The sequence below is a fragment of the Hakea prostrata genome, chromosome 5, assembly GCF_041222555.1.
Source record: "Hakea prostrata isolate BN-2017 chromosome 5, UWA_Hpros_2, whole genome shotgun sequence".
Classification (NCBI taxonomy): Eukaryota; Viridiplantae; Streptophyta; class Magnoliopsida; order Proteales; family Proteaceae; genus Hakea; species Hakea prostrata.
The window spans coordinates 41,358,819-41,374,274 of record NC_142604.1 but is presented as its reverse complement, the minus strand read 5'-3'; the positions used below and the strand labels follow the sequence as shown (position 1 = coordinate 41,374,274).

At 37.7% G+C, this 15,456-nt stretch overlaps 1 protein-coding gene across 2 annotated transcripts; it reads left to right on the top strand.

The window, feature by feature from the left end:
• The first annotated feature begins 336 nt into the window (after positions 1 to 336).
• LOC149015996 (thioredoxin-like protein YLS8) lies at positions 337 to 10,339 on the top strand. 2 transcript variants are annotated; one of them, XM_089157027.1, is made up of 4 exons: positions 337 to 540; positions 648 to 700; positions 1,988 to 2,133; positions 9,603 to 10,339. In XM_089157027.1, exons 3-4 carry the CDS (start codon positions 2,014 to 2,016, stop codon positions 9,909 to 9,911), a joined length of 429 nt encoding a protein of 142 aa, XP_089013153.1. In that variant the 5' UTR covers positions 337 to 540; positions 648 to 700; positions 1,988 to 2,013; the 3' UTR covers positions 9,912 to 10,339. The 2 variants fall into 2 exon arrangements, with proteins under 2 accessions (XP_089013153.1, XP_089013152.1); XM_089157026.1 differs by lacking the exon at positions 648 to 700 and having other exon boundaries at positions 338 to 540; positions 9,603 to 10,336.
• Positions 10,340 to 15,456: the final 5,117 nt, after the last annotated feature.

Below are 15,456 nucleotides of genomic sequence, written 5' to 3'. Positions count from 1 at the left end.
TATGAATGAAATGTTTGAACTTTTGACAAAAAAGACTATCTACTTTATTTATTATGATATCTCTCACATGTTTTCCAATAAAAAAAATGGAGGGATTTATTTTATTAATTAATAAATTAATAAACTATAAACCAGTAAAAATAAAAATCACATATGGCTACTGATTCTCAGCAAAATCTCAACCATCCGTTGCAAATGAAAATACCATTTTTAAATGGGGGCAAATGTGAAAGAAATCCTATATTTATATTTTTCGCAAAAAATCATACTTTTACATGAAGGGCATTTTTGTCACAGGGGGAAAAACTAAACCTTACTACCTTAGGGCAGAATAAAACGATTGAAAGTCGATTGCGTTTTTCTCTTGTTCTTTGTGAAACAAACGTTCAATCTTGGTTTTAAAGGATCCTCGTCTTCATCTTCTTTGTCTCCGGTGATTCAATTCTTCTAAATCTGTTTATTGCAGAGGTTCATCTCTTCCTCATCTTGTTCGTCTCGTTTTCTTCTGGTTGTGGTACTGCGTAAAGCAGAGCCTTCAAGGTCAGTGGGATAATCGATTTTTTCTCCTTTTGATTCTTCTGTTCGGATTGTTCTCATATATAGTTGTGCTTTCTCCGTGTATACCCTCATGTTGCTATTTGATCCAGAGGTCGTGATTGCAATACGTTCAGTGTTATTGCCTTTTAAAGCCCTTTTTAAGGTATATATATATGTAGGTGATGATTAGGTTTTGCGTATTGTAGAAAAATTCGATGTTTTAGAACTTAATCAGCTCCGGCTCCTGCTTAATGTTTTACATCCCATACTCCAATCAGGGAGACGTTTACAGATATGGATTGAGAACCTGTCTTATTTAACCAAAAGAAACGGTTTAGACTTTTAAGGCTTCTCTTGGGTCTCTTTGGAGGAACTGAACTCCAATTTTTTTTGGGTTTCATGAATCGTATGATGGATGATGTTCTTTCTTGTACTGTACTATCTTCTGGATTTTCACGGTTTTAAACATTATGGAATGAACTTTGTTTTGTGGATTTCGTTAGTCATGTGATGGAGGGGGATTGAAAATGCTATTATATATTGTTCATCATGTTGTAAATACTTCTTATATAGGTCTGTATTTTTGCTCGTAGAGCAGCTGTATTATACACACTACACATTATTGCTACACATATTTTATTCAGCTGGATTTTTGTTAAAGTATTATTACCATCTAGCCTTTTAACTGCCATGTGTTTCTTTATTTATGTTATTGCCTATCCCGAAACTTCTCTAGGGTTTGGCCTGGACATAGTCAGATTAGCTGATTAAATCATTAAGCTTTACGGTTTATTGTTTTTAATTTATGGTTAAGATTCGGTTAATTCTTCAAGTTCCCTCCCCAACCCCCCCCCCCCCCCAACAAAAAAAAAAAAAAAAAGTTGACTAGCATTCAATTTAGTATGAAATAAACCAGTCGATACCCATTATTTTTTTCACTGCATAAGACAACAAATTTTGGCATATAAAGTAGGCAAGTTAGGGCCAATCGGATCCAGCAAAATCAGAGTCAATCAAGATCAACCTGGCCCATCCCGATCAAGGTCAATCAAGGCCAGGCAGGGCTGGGTTGAGATGACAAATTTAGGAACTTTGAATGGGGATGGACCGCTTGGGTTTTGAAAATCCAAGCCCTGTTTCACCCTAGTTATGAAGTAAATTGTGCAAGTTGGATCCAATTACAATTCAAGAAGCCTCAATTGGGAACAGTAAAAACTGGGACTCGTGTCAACTGAATCCAATCTCATTCTATCAAATCACTGTTATGGATCCTGGTTTTCAAAACCATGTCCTATATGCTTCTTTTGATTTATCAGTGGCTGTTTCTTATTATCTAATTAGATGACATTTGAAAATAATAAAACAAGATCAAAGAATAAAGGTAATAGCACTACAGCAGTGATTTACTATTTCACTTATTTTTCTTTGATTTCCGTATTTGTGATTTTAGGGTTTCTCTTCCATAGGTGAGGAGAGATGTCATATCTTCTCCCTCACTTGCACTCAGGCTGGGCTGTAGATCAGGCAATTCTCGCTGAGGAGGAACGACTTGTCATCATTCGCTTTGGCCATGACTGGGATGAAACCTGCATGCAGGTACTTTGTTCTCTTTTTAGTTGGTTTGGATATACTTCTGAGTTTTAATCTTTTTTCTTTTAAATTGATCCAATTCTATGTTTTGTCAAGTTCTGATATGTTTGTCATCCTCCAATTGTGATTCCCAATAGCTGATATCATTTTCTTTTCCTTCTGAAAATTCTGGATAGTTGTCCTTATTTTAAGAATTTGTAATATTCTCAAAACCCCTTAGTTTCCTTTGAATGTTATGGTTACCTCTATGTTACAAAAACGCATGGATGAAATATTCCTTAAACATAGAAATTTTGCTATAGTTTACATCGATGACATATTAATCTATAGCAAAACACCTCAGGAACATATTAGCCATTTACAAATTATATCTCCAGAATTTATGAATCATGGAATAGTCATTTCCAAAAAGAAAATGGAAATAGGAAAAACATACATAAAATTCTTAGGGATGGAACTAGGAGAAGGGACAATAAAATTAAAACCTCATATTGCTACTAAAATTCTAGATTTTTTAGATAAATTAACGAGTATAACACAAACAAGGTTAGACCCTTTATTCCTAATCTAGGAAAAATATTAGGACCATTATACCAAAAGACTTCCCTTATTGGAGAACATAAATGGAATAACCAAGATATGAAACTTATTCAAAAAATTAAAGAATTATTTAAAAACATACCACCATTAAGATTACCTATTGATAAGGATTATAGAATCTTAGAAATTGATGGATGTGAAGAAGGATTGGGAGTTGCCCTCAAAATAAAACATTTGAATATCACTCAAAAACTATAGAACAAATATGTATATATAATTCAGAAAAATTTTCTGTTAAAATTACAAAATTGCCCTTAACTCTTGATCCGGGCTACAACAGGATCCATGCTAGTACCAAACATGTAAAAGATTGGGTAAACTAGGCCAAGCTAGTATAAAACCAGCTAACCCAAAACATAGGTTATAAATAAAGTGTTTTTACTTGAACATGCTAAGGATAAAAACATGTCAGACAAAAACCCTGCTTGTAAAATATGGGTTAATCATCTGAACCAAATCAACGTGGAAAACAGTAGTTTCATATTACGTGGAATGCCACGTGGCGGTTGTTGAAGAAGTACCAAATCGACGGTCCTCAGGAGATCATACGAGGGTGTTACATGGAATCATCTCCTTAAATGATTGATGTGACACCTCAAATGACAAGATTGTAAATACTAGTTAAGGACTAAAGGTATTATAGGCCCTAAAAAATGTCCTTTAGTCATTTTATGTAACTTTGTTTGTAAAATGACATGTGTAATAAGGCATTATGCATAGCATTTGCCTATAAATAAATGTAGCTATTGTGAAGTTAGCACTTTACGTGAACCTTACTCCCACCTTAGAATCTTAGCTCTTTGAAGAAGTCTTTCCAAGGATGGTGCTCTTCTCTTGTAGTAGTGTGCTCTCTTATAATCTCTCTTTCATATAATAAAGAAAGTTTCTTTATGGTAAGATCTTCTCTTCTACCCTCTTTAAGTCTTTTAAGTCTTTTTGGGAATCCAAAAGGGAACCCAAGAAAGGTAAGGATATAAGATCACAAGGCCTGTTTTTTTTCTTCTATTTATCTTAATTTCATAGAGGAAGGATTTGAGATGGCATGCCTACAGTAAGGTTTGTTCCAGATCAAGGAACCTTGCATCAATTTGTAGCCTTTCTTCTTCATTTCAGCAACTAGAGGCATTCAAGCAAGCTTCCAGCAAGAAATCCAGAAACCAATCTCTTCCAGATTCTGCAAATAAGTAAATTGAACCCCTCCTCAACCCCGGCCCTAATCTCTCTTCTTTCTCCTCTTCTCCCTACCCTGCGACTTCAGACCAAGAAACACCAAGAACCTTCAAGACCCTTACTGTCCCACCTTGGCAGCAGCCAAGAAAACCTTCCCCCTCCCTTGAGGCAACACCTAGACCCCTCCCCCACCTCCCCAAACCCTGTGGCACCTTCTTTCCCCCTTTTTAGTTGTGTTTTTTTTTAAAGGTTGATTTTCATTTGGACCCCTAGAGCTTTGACTCAAGTCATTTTTGACCCAACGAAAATGAAATCTTGCATCTGCCTCCCTTGGGGGTTCGAAAAAACCAATTAAGGACAAATTATCAGTTTTAGGACCAAAATACCCGTAGGCCCTTTGACCATTAGGATTACATCATGTAGGGAGCCTTGATCCAATGGTTCTTATAAAAAGAATGAGATATACTTGTAATTATGACTTTTATTTTACATTAAAGTATTTTGGAATTTTAAATTTACAAAACTAAACCCTAGATTGAAACTCAATGAAGCTTGTGGCAGACTCGGTACTGCTATTAACCTTAAGGCCTAAGCGATGTTTACATGTTGTTACCATCTTAGATCATTCAAGCTAAGATGGAGGGTTCAGAGAAAACTAAAGAGGAACAAATTACTTGAAAACAGTGGCAATGCTCGCCAATTCTATCTAGTATACCGAACAAGAATAGACAGAGACAATATAAACCTAATTAGATTCAAGAAACGCTAACCACAGATACAGCTCTCTACCTGTGACCTGCCAGCAGAAGGGGAAAATAAATGAAGAAGAACAATGTGCTGAAAGAAACCTTCAGGATGGCGTGGTTTCCTGGAGTGCAAGGGCAGAAAAGGGGGAAGAGGGCAGAGGATCAAAATTTCGGCGAAAACCTAGGATGGAACTGAATCAGTTGACTGTGTATTTCACTATACTTTTGGCTGCCGAAGATTTGGATTTTTACAAACCCTAGGTTGATGTTTGGTGGTTGATCCAAGTGTGGGAAGTTTAGTGAAGCAGCACAGGTGTTTGATGAAATTCCTATTAAAGATTCAGTATCATGGAATTCGTTGCTTTCTGGTTATTCACCAAATGATATGAGTGGTGAAGCCTCGAAATTGTTTTCAATAATGATTGACCAAGGCATGGAGTTTTTAGTCATCAAACATTTTCAATTGCTGCAAAAGTTTGTGGGGAGTTGGAAGACTTAAAGCAAGGAGAGAAATTCCATTGTCTGGTTCTAAAAATTGGGCTTGAATCTCATCTAGTTGTTTCTACTTTCTAGTGCACTATTTAATATGTATATGAAGCTTCAAGGGCATGTAAGGTATTCAATTCAATGGCAGAAACTAATGTTGTCTCATGGACTTCAATTATCAGTGGATATTTTCATATTGACAAAGGAGTGGAAGCACTTAAAAGGCGTTCAATCGAGTTTGAAATTGGGGTTCAATTTTGTAAATTTGAAATACTTAAATATAAAATGGAAAAGCATATATATATATATATATATTTTTTTTTTTTTTTTTTTTGTTATATATATATATATATATATATATATTTTTATATATTATATTTTTTTTTGGGGGGGGGGGGTTAAAAATGACTTGAGTAAGCTCAGGGGGTCTGAATGTAAGTCACCCTTTTTTAACTTTCTGTTTCTTGTGGCAGTTGTGAAAAGGGTGGAAAAAGGGAAATGAAGACCGAAATGGAAGAAAAAAAGGAAAGACTGGAAAGGGGGGGGGGGAAGAAAGATGGAAGAGAGAAGAGAAAGAACGGCAAGATTTCTCTTACCCTTCCCAATTGCAAGTCTCCCTTCCCTTATCCAAGATATTTCCCTTCCCCTCCTTGCCTAGTTGATAGCATCCTATTTCATCCCAAATTGTTTATATTGCTTTCCCCTTCCCAATCATAGGTTTCCTTTTGTTTCCCGTCCATTTCCTAATTTCCCTAATATTATTTTCGCTATCTTACTACCTGGTAAACTATCTCATCTTTGGTCTTAACAAAACCCTAGTTTCCCCTTCTCTCAAAAGCCGTTCCACATAATTTTGATTGACCCATATCCATCCCTTCCACAATCCAAAAATTCTTTAGCTTCTTTCTACCAATCTTAGGCATTCCATAGTATTTTTACCGTTTTTGCTGGAAGATTCTGGGCGGATCCTTAATTTTAGGGAATCTTCTCAAGAAACCTTAACCCTAGAATTGGATTCACATCATTTCCCTCCCTTTGTATGTTGAAGGACTGAAATGTGTACACTGTCCTATAACTATCTCCCCTTGTATGCTGAAGAAAGAGAGAAATAGTGTTGGTTTAGAATTTTGGAAAGAAGATGCTTGGGTATAATGGGTACTTTAAAGAGCAAATTACACGGCACCTGCTATATTTGGGGCAAAACTCTTGACCACCCACTATTGCCTCATAAATTACATAATAAATTACAAGTTACCAACAGTTAAGTTAGCTGTTAAAATATATTATGAAAAATTACCCAAATGCCCTTTATGCCATACCCAACCCCTAGGTGGGTGAAGGGAGAACTCATCTTCTTCCTATGCTGGAAACTGCTCTCCACCACTGGAAACTGCCCGCCACAGCTGACGATGAGACCCATCCACTGACCACATCCCCCCCCCCTCTCTCTCTCTCTTTCTCTATAACATCTCTCAAACTAATTGGTCTTTGGTGGGGGGAACAGACCAATTCCACAGCCTCTTTGTGTTGTGGTGGTGAAGAGAAAGCATGAAACCCGATTGGGAAACACTACTGCATCTAATCACTGCAGCAACCAAACTCAATAGAAGTTACCTAATAACAGATCTGGAGGAAATTACAGATCCATGGTCTCCTACTCTCAATTATTGATCTTGAGAATCGGAAATTCAAAACAATGGAAGATACCGGGAAAATGCATCCACCACAAATAGGTATAAAATTAGATAGTGAAGCAGTAGAGATGAAAAGATCTGGCTTTAGAAATGACTTCATGTTTTACCATTTACATTCTCTAACGACGATGAAATCCCAGGAAAACCACAAAAAAGCAATCACATCTAACAAGCAAAATCACACCTTTATCAAACTTAATCAGTAAAATTGCGGGCTGATCACCAAAAATTTAAACATTGAATCACAAAACAAAAATTGAGAGATTAATAGTGCCGCAGATCGAGATCAGTTTGACCTTAAGAAGAAACTAATTGAGAAAATGAACGACAACACACCTTTGCAGGGACTGAATCGACAAGAACGGAAGACTGGTCGCCGGTGGTGGTGAAGAGCAGTTTCCGGCATAGGAAGAAGATGGCTTGGGGGTTGGGTATGGCATCAAAGGAAATTTAGGTAATTTCTTAACCCATTTTAACAGCAAACTTAACTGTGGGTGCCATGTAATTTATGAGGCAATAGTGGGTGGTCAAGAGTTTTGCCCCAAATATAGTAGGTGCCGTGTAATTTGCTCTACTTTAAATTATTAGGGGGCATTTTTGTCTTTTAGAAAAGTAAACTGCTAATATCACTAGTTAAAAGAGGTTCACTGATTGTAAGGGTGCAAATGACAATTGAATCTTTCTTAGGGTGGCACTAATATTAAGGGGAAACTCAGGTGTTGCATGGGTAGTTTCCCTTAATTATTATTCCCTGTATCATCATGATTTTGGAAGCCCAGATATGTTCCTAGTCCACCAGCTAGAGGGAAGGATATCTTCTCATTCTTCTGTGTGTTGATGCTACAGACTTCCTTTTCTTCTTCACCATAAACTCAATTGATGTCATGCTTGACCTCCCAAACCAAAGAAAAGTTCTTTTCATGAATCATTATGGCAAATGTTTTGTCTGTTCACACAAATTTATTTTGTTTCTATTTGATCATGAGATATGTGTTGGACTTGATCTTAGAGGCTTTCTTGCAATCATCCATGATGTGCAAAATGTTACTTCAATGTTAGTTTGTTTTATGATGTAAGCATAGCTCAACAGATTATAACTTTGTTATGGTTGGGATGGTGACGATGCTCACATCCAGATCTTCCTACTGTTTATATCTTGTAAAGCATTAGGCGGTCCAGGAAGGAACAGGTGATAAATGGTGTAGCACATTGAAATGTGATATTTTGTGTCAATTCGTTATATCCTGGAACCACAATAACAAGTACCAATTTTTTTGGATGAATAAATAATATATCAACAAGTATCAATTATAAATTTTAGTTTATGAAATCTTCTTGGAGTTTATCTTAACCATCCAAAATCAGTTGCCAAGTGTTACTTCCACTCTTTCTTACCGTATAGCATGTGGGCTAGTATAATTAAGTATGTTTTACTTCATACAAGTGGGGGTATAGTCTGAGTTTCAGTCAAAACCACTGAATTTCAGTTTTTGTCCTATAGCCTAGATGAAACCAAGGGGAGAATTTTGTTTTCCCTAGTTTCGACTGAGATGGTTGAAATCTGTGAAATCCTGGTTAAAAGTCCCAAATCTGGGTTGAGTTCACAAAATTTCATAGAAGTTGCGTATGTCGTAGTTGAAATCTTGGGGATTTCCCCAAAAAAAAATTTTGGTGCCATTTTTGCCTCTTTCAACCTCCTTTCACTCAAAAATGATCACTTCTTTGTCTTCTTTCACTCTATTTGCTGCTTGCTCCATGGTTATAGTCCTTATATTTTGATGTCCATTGGGACCATCACACCCAATTATGCTAGCTTAGCCGTCATCATCGTCTTACAGTCCATGGCCTGATGAACATTGCCTAAGTTGGGATATCTAGCTTATGTTGACAGGGCCACTTATAGAAGGGTAGGGGTAGAGTTCCTAGAGAAGTATAGGCATACAATGACATGGCCTACTTTTTTCCAATATTCAGAGTAGTACGTGTCTCAAGGGATGGATCTGCCTAGTCACTCAACTTAGAACTAAAGCCTGGGAGTTTCTTTTTGGTCATTGTATTTGTAGTTTTGTATCAAACATTTAATGTTTGTAATACAGTTTGTTCAATTTTACAAGTTTGTATTTCGCAAAATCTCTTTTGTATACTAACACGTGAATGATAAATTTTCTTTTGGGGGGTTAAGAAGCAGGATTCCCATGCTTATGGTGTTCTTTATCCTTTAAATAGGTAGTATGCAAGAAATTAGACAAAGAAACCCTGTTAAAGCCGCCAAAACCTGGTGTTGTTACTACCTAGGAAAATTCCCAGGTTTCGACCAAAATTTCAGTACCATCTTGTTTTCAAGGCTGGTCGAAATTGAGATTTTGAACCTTGGGTTGCAATCTTATTCCTTGAAGTGAGTGGTAAACTAGATCTACCCAAGCAGCCTACTATCCAGTGAGTTTGGTTGAACATGCTTCAGGTGGAAGCTTTAGTTTAACAGTTGGATCATGAGTAATCTTGTATAATTAAGGCTGGTAGTGTTGTTAGACCTGCAGTGTTCCCCTATGCTTGTTTTATTTTCATCTGTTCAATGTTCACTTGCATATTATGCAATGAATAATTTCCTACCTTGCTTCTTGTGCCTTAGTGATATCTTCTTCATTTCCCTAAATGAATGTTTTTGCTGTCTTGAGTTTGGACTGGAATCGAAATCTGGATTATGTGTCTCACTTTTACTTTATTTTTAAAGTTTCATTTGTTCTGCTGAGTTCAATAATGATCTTTTGTTGGGTTCCAGATGGATGAAGTGCTGGCATCCGTTGCGGAGACAATAAAGAATTTTGCTGTTATCTACTTGGTGGACATCACAGAAGTTCCAGATTTCAATACTATGTATGAGCTTTATGATCCCTCAACAATCATGTTTTTCTTCCGTAACAAGCACATCATGATTGATCTTGGCACTGGAAATAATAACAAGATCAACTGGGCTCTCAAGGACAAGCAGGAGTTCGTTGACATTGTTGAGACTGTTTATCGTGGTGCCCGAAAGGGTCGTGGTCTAGTGATTGCACCGAAAGACTACTCCACGAAATACCGTTACTGAGCTCTGGGGTATTTCTGTATTGAAACAATCATGTACCTGTGATAATTTCTATACTCTTCGAAACTTTTGTCCTCTTTGAAATCCCTGGATGGAATCTCTCAAGACATTAGCGTATAAGTTCATATTGGATTCTGTGTTGTTCAGTGCTTTTTGCTCTCTATGGCATTTGAATTTGTGGCTTCACCAATCCTGGTGAGATCGTCTAACATGACGATCCTGACAGAATGGGAGTTCTGGAGAACTGTTAGTGCTCTTTCGGTTCCATCCAAATTGATACTTAAAGAACCGTGGTACTGGCTTTCAGTTTGAGGCAAGGTTTAGGAGAGAAGCAGCAGGTTTTCTTTATTGCCCGCTGTCTGGTTTGGTACTTTATTTTCTCTTCTGTTTTAGGACATTTTCACATCAATCAAATGCTGGGATGTTATATAAAACTATAGAAGTCCGATCTTTCTAGATGAAGATCCTTTGCGTTTAAGCTTGAGATCTGATATCCATCAAAATAGAAATTTATGTAGTTTTAATCGGTTTTATCATTAGAATGCTTTAAGTATCGTTGCGATTGGAAGTATTGACGAATCTGATGCAGTAATGGCAATGTCAGTCAATTTCATGTAATAATATCAAAATTATATTTATTTTTACTCTAAAGTTATCTAAAGTTATCCAAGTGTCACAGACAAACTTTGAAATGGTTAACTATAAATAAATGAAAAGAACGTAGAATTGCAAATACGTTATTCGAGTTTGGATCAGCCCTCTCGTGGACCACAATTTGCTTTCTTGACGGCTTTTGATTACTTAGAGAAAGTACGACCTATAGGGCTTAATTTTTTACTAGTTTTTATATTTACTTAATGAATATTACTCTTTATTTATTTATGTAGTCAAAAATCATCAAAAGAGATAATCCGGACTGGAAGTAAAAATATTGAATCGAGATTGTGTTGACAACGATGATGATAACAATAGACACATATACATTAAAATCTCTCTCAAGAATGACTCCTACAGTTACGAAATAGAAAAAAAGGAAAGAGAGGGTTTACATTACCTTTTACAATCCTAAAAACGATGAGAAAAAATATCCAATTTAATCAAGTGAAGGGACTTCTGGTTGAAACAGTTGCCTTGATAAAAGATTGGTCTCTCTTCATATCATACCTTTAAGTATTAATAAAATAGACCATAAGTACCGATTTAAAAAGAATAAAATCTTCATCTACCTTTGAATATTTATTAAGTAAATGTTAGGTTTTTTATAAAATCTATATTTAGTTTCAAAATTAGGTTTTGCATTTTTTTTTATCTAATTGTTTTGTTAGTGTGTGGGACCCATGAGGTAGGTGGTAATGAGGCACCATGAGTTTCCCTATATAGTCTCTTCAAATTGTCCTTCTATTTATTCTCTCATTGATTTCTTCATTTATTCCTATTTTTCTCTTTTTTTCCTCACACGTCTCACAAAATATTGAAGTAGTTAGCAAACTTTGGAATTTTCCTAAATCTTCTCCACATCGACTTTCTTTCTCAAATTATTCATTTTTCCTCTCACACTCATGATTTTTATTAATTTAGGTTATTTGGAAATGCTCCAGTAAAATTGATATATATTATGAGTGGGACCTATAGGTTTCCCACATTGACATACATTCGGCCCTCCATGTTTTGAGTTCGGCTTTAAAAGAATAAAATCTTCATCTACCTTGAATAGTTATAAAGTAAATGTTAGGTTTTTATAAATCTTTAGTTTCAAAATTAGGTTTGCATTTTTTTATCTATTGTTTGTTGTGTGTGGAGTTGGTAATGAGGCACCATGAGTAAAAGAGGTCTATGACTTTAGTGAGCATTTCAAAGTCGATGCATGCTTGCAAGCAGTGGAAGAGAAAGAAAACGAGTGCTTTGGCTGCAAATCAAAGCTCTTCATAGGTTTCGATATCCATTGAAATTCTCAAATCACCTCTCTCTCTGCGGTGGAGTTGGTGGCACAAAAGTCGAGCCATTTCAGTCAGCATGGTTCGTGCACAGATGGGGTTTGGCTGCAAATCAAAGCCTCTCTTCATAGGTTTCGATATCCATTGAAATTCTCAAATCACCTCTCTCTCTCGTGACTGCAAATCAAATGGGGTTTACAGATGGGGTTTCTCAAATCGCCTCTCTCTCTCTCTCTCTCTCTCTCTCCAAATCAAAGCTCTTCACAAATGGGGTTTCGATCTCCATTGAAACTCTCAAATTGCCTCTCCCTCTCTCACGCAGAGTGAAGAAGTGTGGTTCCCTCTCTTGTTCAGGGCCAAAAAGTCGAACGTCGGTGATATATCGCCGGGAAATTTGCGATATATTGCCGATATGTTGTAAATATCATATCGTTGGGGAGGTTTCATGTCGCCCCTCAGTGAGGCTCTTCATGACATTGGTCATGGGTCTTAAAGGTCTTGATCATGGTGGTGTGGTGGGCTTACTTGAAGGGTGGAATTTACTTAAATTCTAACTTTTGACCATCATTTCTCATTTCAACTTCATGACCATTCATGGCCATTACCATGAGTGAGGTTAAGGTTATTGAATGGATTAAATCTAATTCATTGCCTTAAGAATCCTAAGGGGTGTAAGGTGAGGTTTGGGCCTATATTAACCCAACCCTTCCTTGCATGTGGTGCAATAGAGATATTCCTCTCACTCACATTATTTGTTTTACAAAGTTCATTTCTTTCTTTGAGTTGTTTAAGTGTTGTGCTCTAGCTTTTGGCTCCCTGAAGGGACTAAAAGAACTACCTCATCTTCTAATTGGAGGTTACTTTATCTTGGAGGTGATGGTGTAAAAAACCCTTGGTAGTAAAGTGCATCAATTACCTTAAAGACAACACTCAAGGTGTGATTCAACCTCATTGATTGGTGCTTCGTTCGATTACAACATCAAGCTCTCCGTATTGGCTAAGGATCTTCATCTTTCAATTGTATGGCAATTTTCTTTTTGTGTTTGGTAGAATTTGTAATACAATTACCCCAACAGTAAACAATAAATATACATTTTAAAGGAATAAAAACCTCCCGTAAGATGAGTAAAGGATCCCAAGTCACCTTGATGGTGCCAGAATTGCTCTAGGCCACCTTCCTAATTGGTTATATTTTTGACGAGGTTTGCTGCCAAAGCAGCATTTTGGACGCTAAGTGGTTTCTTCCATTCTTCACTTATTTAGTGAAAATGGCGAATCATGCAGTAACCAATCATTGCATAAAAAACCCAAATCTATTCAGTAACCCCATTCAAATCTATTCAGTAACCCCATTCATCCAGATTAAAACCCATTTGCTGAAGAGTTATGTCATGATCTCAATCAAATCTATTCTTCATTTGACCCCCGAAATAAAAAATATATAAAAAATAAAAAAAATAATATAATCAATCAAATCTGTATTAATTGGAATACTGGACCGAACCCATACGCTGCAACCAAAAAGCTTATCTTGTTCTAGATTAGGATAGTCGTTGTGAGTGATCTCAATTATGGTAGAAGAGTTTGTGAGATAAATTTGAGTTTGATAGCATCTAATAAGACCCATTAGAAAGTTCTATAAGGGCTGCTGTTGGGGTAGTTGTATTACAAATTCTTCAAACATACAAAAATGAAATTGCAATACAATTGAGAGATGCTCTTTAGCAAATTCGAAGATCTTGACGTTGCAAACGAATGAATCACTGATCAATGAGGTTGAGTCACACCTTGAGTGCTGTATTTAAGGTAATTGATGACCCTACTACCAAGAGTTCTTCACACCACCACCTCCAAGATAAAGCAACCTCCAACTAGAAGATAAGGTAGTTCTTCTAGTCCCTTCAAGGAGCCAAAAGCTAGAGCACAACACTTAGACAACTAAAAGAAAGAAATTAACTTTGTAACACAAAATAATGTGAGAGTGAGGAGTGTCTCAATTGCACACCACATGCAAGGAAATGTTGGGTTTATATAAGCCCAAACCTCACCTTACACCCCTTAGGATTCTTAAGGCAATGATATGGAGAGTTTATGATCAGACCGGGTTCATACCTGGTCCGACCCCCGACCACCGGTCGAGACGGAGAAAACCGAATCGCTCCCGAGCGAACCGGATCCAGAAGATGGCTTGCTGAAGAAGAAAGATTATTCTGCTGCAAGCGTGCCCTAATCTTACTTATGGATTAGGGTAATTACCCTGATGACAGCAGACTCAAACTGACGGCTGCGGATAATCATCATCAAAGGGATAACTATCGCATAACCTAACGGTTATCTCAGGAGTCCTCTACTAGCCCAAACTAGTAGAAGTCTATCGCTCAACGGATCTTACTAATGAGATCCAACGACTACCCGAAGAAGGCTCGAGTGCATCCAACGAAGGAGATTCGAAGGTACACTCTATATAAACCTCACTACCATACAAGGTGAGGGAGGGATCAATCGATCAAGGAGAATACTATCTGAGACTCAGGTTCAGATACATACTGATAGACCTAAACTATCAGCGTCCTGCTATCTAGATCACCTTTCCCGTTTCTTCATTCATTAGCTCTGTGCTTCTAGCAGAGCCGTTTGTGATTAAGTTCATCAACTGACTTAGCCTTCGGAGGTGGACTCCCGACCCCAGCGGTCGGGCCACATCTGACGCTTTCATTTTGCAGGACATCACGTGGAGATCCAAGGGGCGAGCAGATTTTGGACGCATCATTTGGCGCCATCCGTGGGAAAGACTTGAAAAAGCCATGGTGACTAGATCAGCAGCCAGCAGCCGCTGCACAACGCAATTCCGGTGTTCGAGATACCGGGGTGAATAATCCGAGATATTCCCCAGGAAAGCCAAAATCCTATCGAAGTGGATAAAGGCCGGGGAGGACGTAATCTTCCTCCCGATACAATCCAAGATCAATTGGATCAGGTAAAGATTCAACTCTTGGAGGTGAGCCAAGCACTCCGCGTGCTCACCGCACGCAGTGGTTTTACCACAAGAACCCGATCAACGCGATTCAGGGAGACATGCATTGCCACGTGACCAAAGAATGGCTGAAGACCGGAATGTTGATCAGAATTTCCGTGAAGGAGACCGAGGACTTCGGAGGATTGATGATCAACCAAGGCGAGGCGATCGGTTCGACGGACCGCAAGAGAGTACAACCGATTCAAATACAAGGTTGGATACAGGGGTAAGAACTCACTCACCCTACCGTCGAAGAACCGTTCGTGATGATCGAGCGGTTCGTGACGAGAGAAACGTTCATGAAGGACGGGCTGCTCGTGATGATAGAGTAGCACGTGATGATCGTGTTAATCGAGGTCGCGATCGTATTGCTTGAAGATCACCCGACCCATTGGTCAAGAATTGGCCAGCATCAATGAGAAGTTAGGGCAATTGGCTAAGGGAAGAATAACCGAGGATATTTACTCGGTCATTCGGAAGACTCCTTTTGCTAAGCCAATTGCGGGATATCGGTTTCCCCATAACTTCCGTTTGCCTACCTTCTCAACATTCGATGGCTCCGGAGATCCAACAGCTCACATCGGCTATTACCAACGGA

Bases quoted from the DNA above. Each gene is read 5' to 3' on its own strand.
- LOC149015996 (XM_089157027.1), top strand. From the start codon at position 2,014: ATGTCATATCTTCTCCCTCACTTGCACTCAGGCTGGGCTGTAGATCAG. The intron at 2,134-9,602 runs GTACTTTGTTCT...GTTGGGTTCCAG, and splicing joins GGGATGAAACCTGCATGCAG to ATGGATGAAGTGCTGGCATC.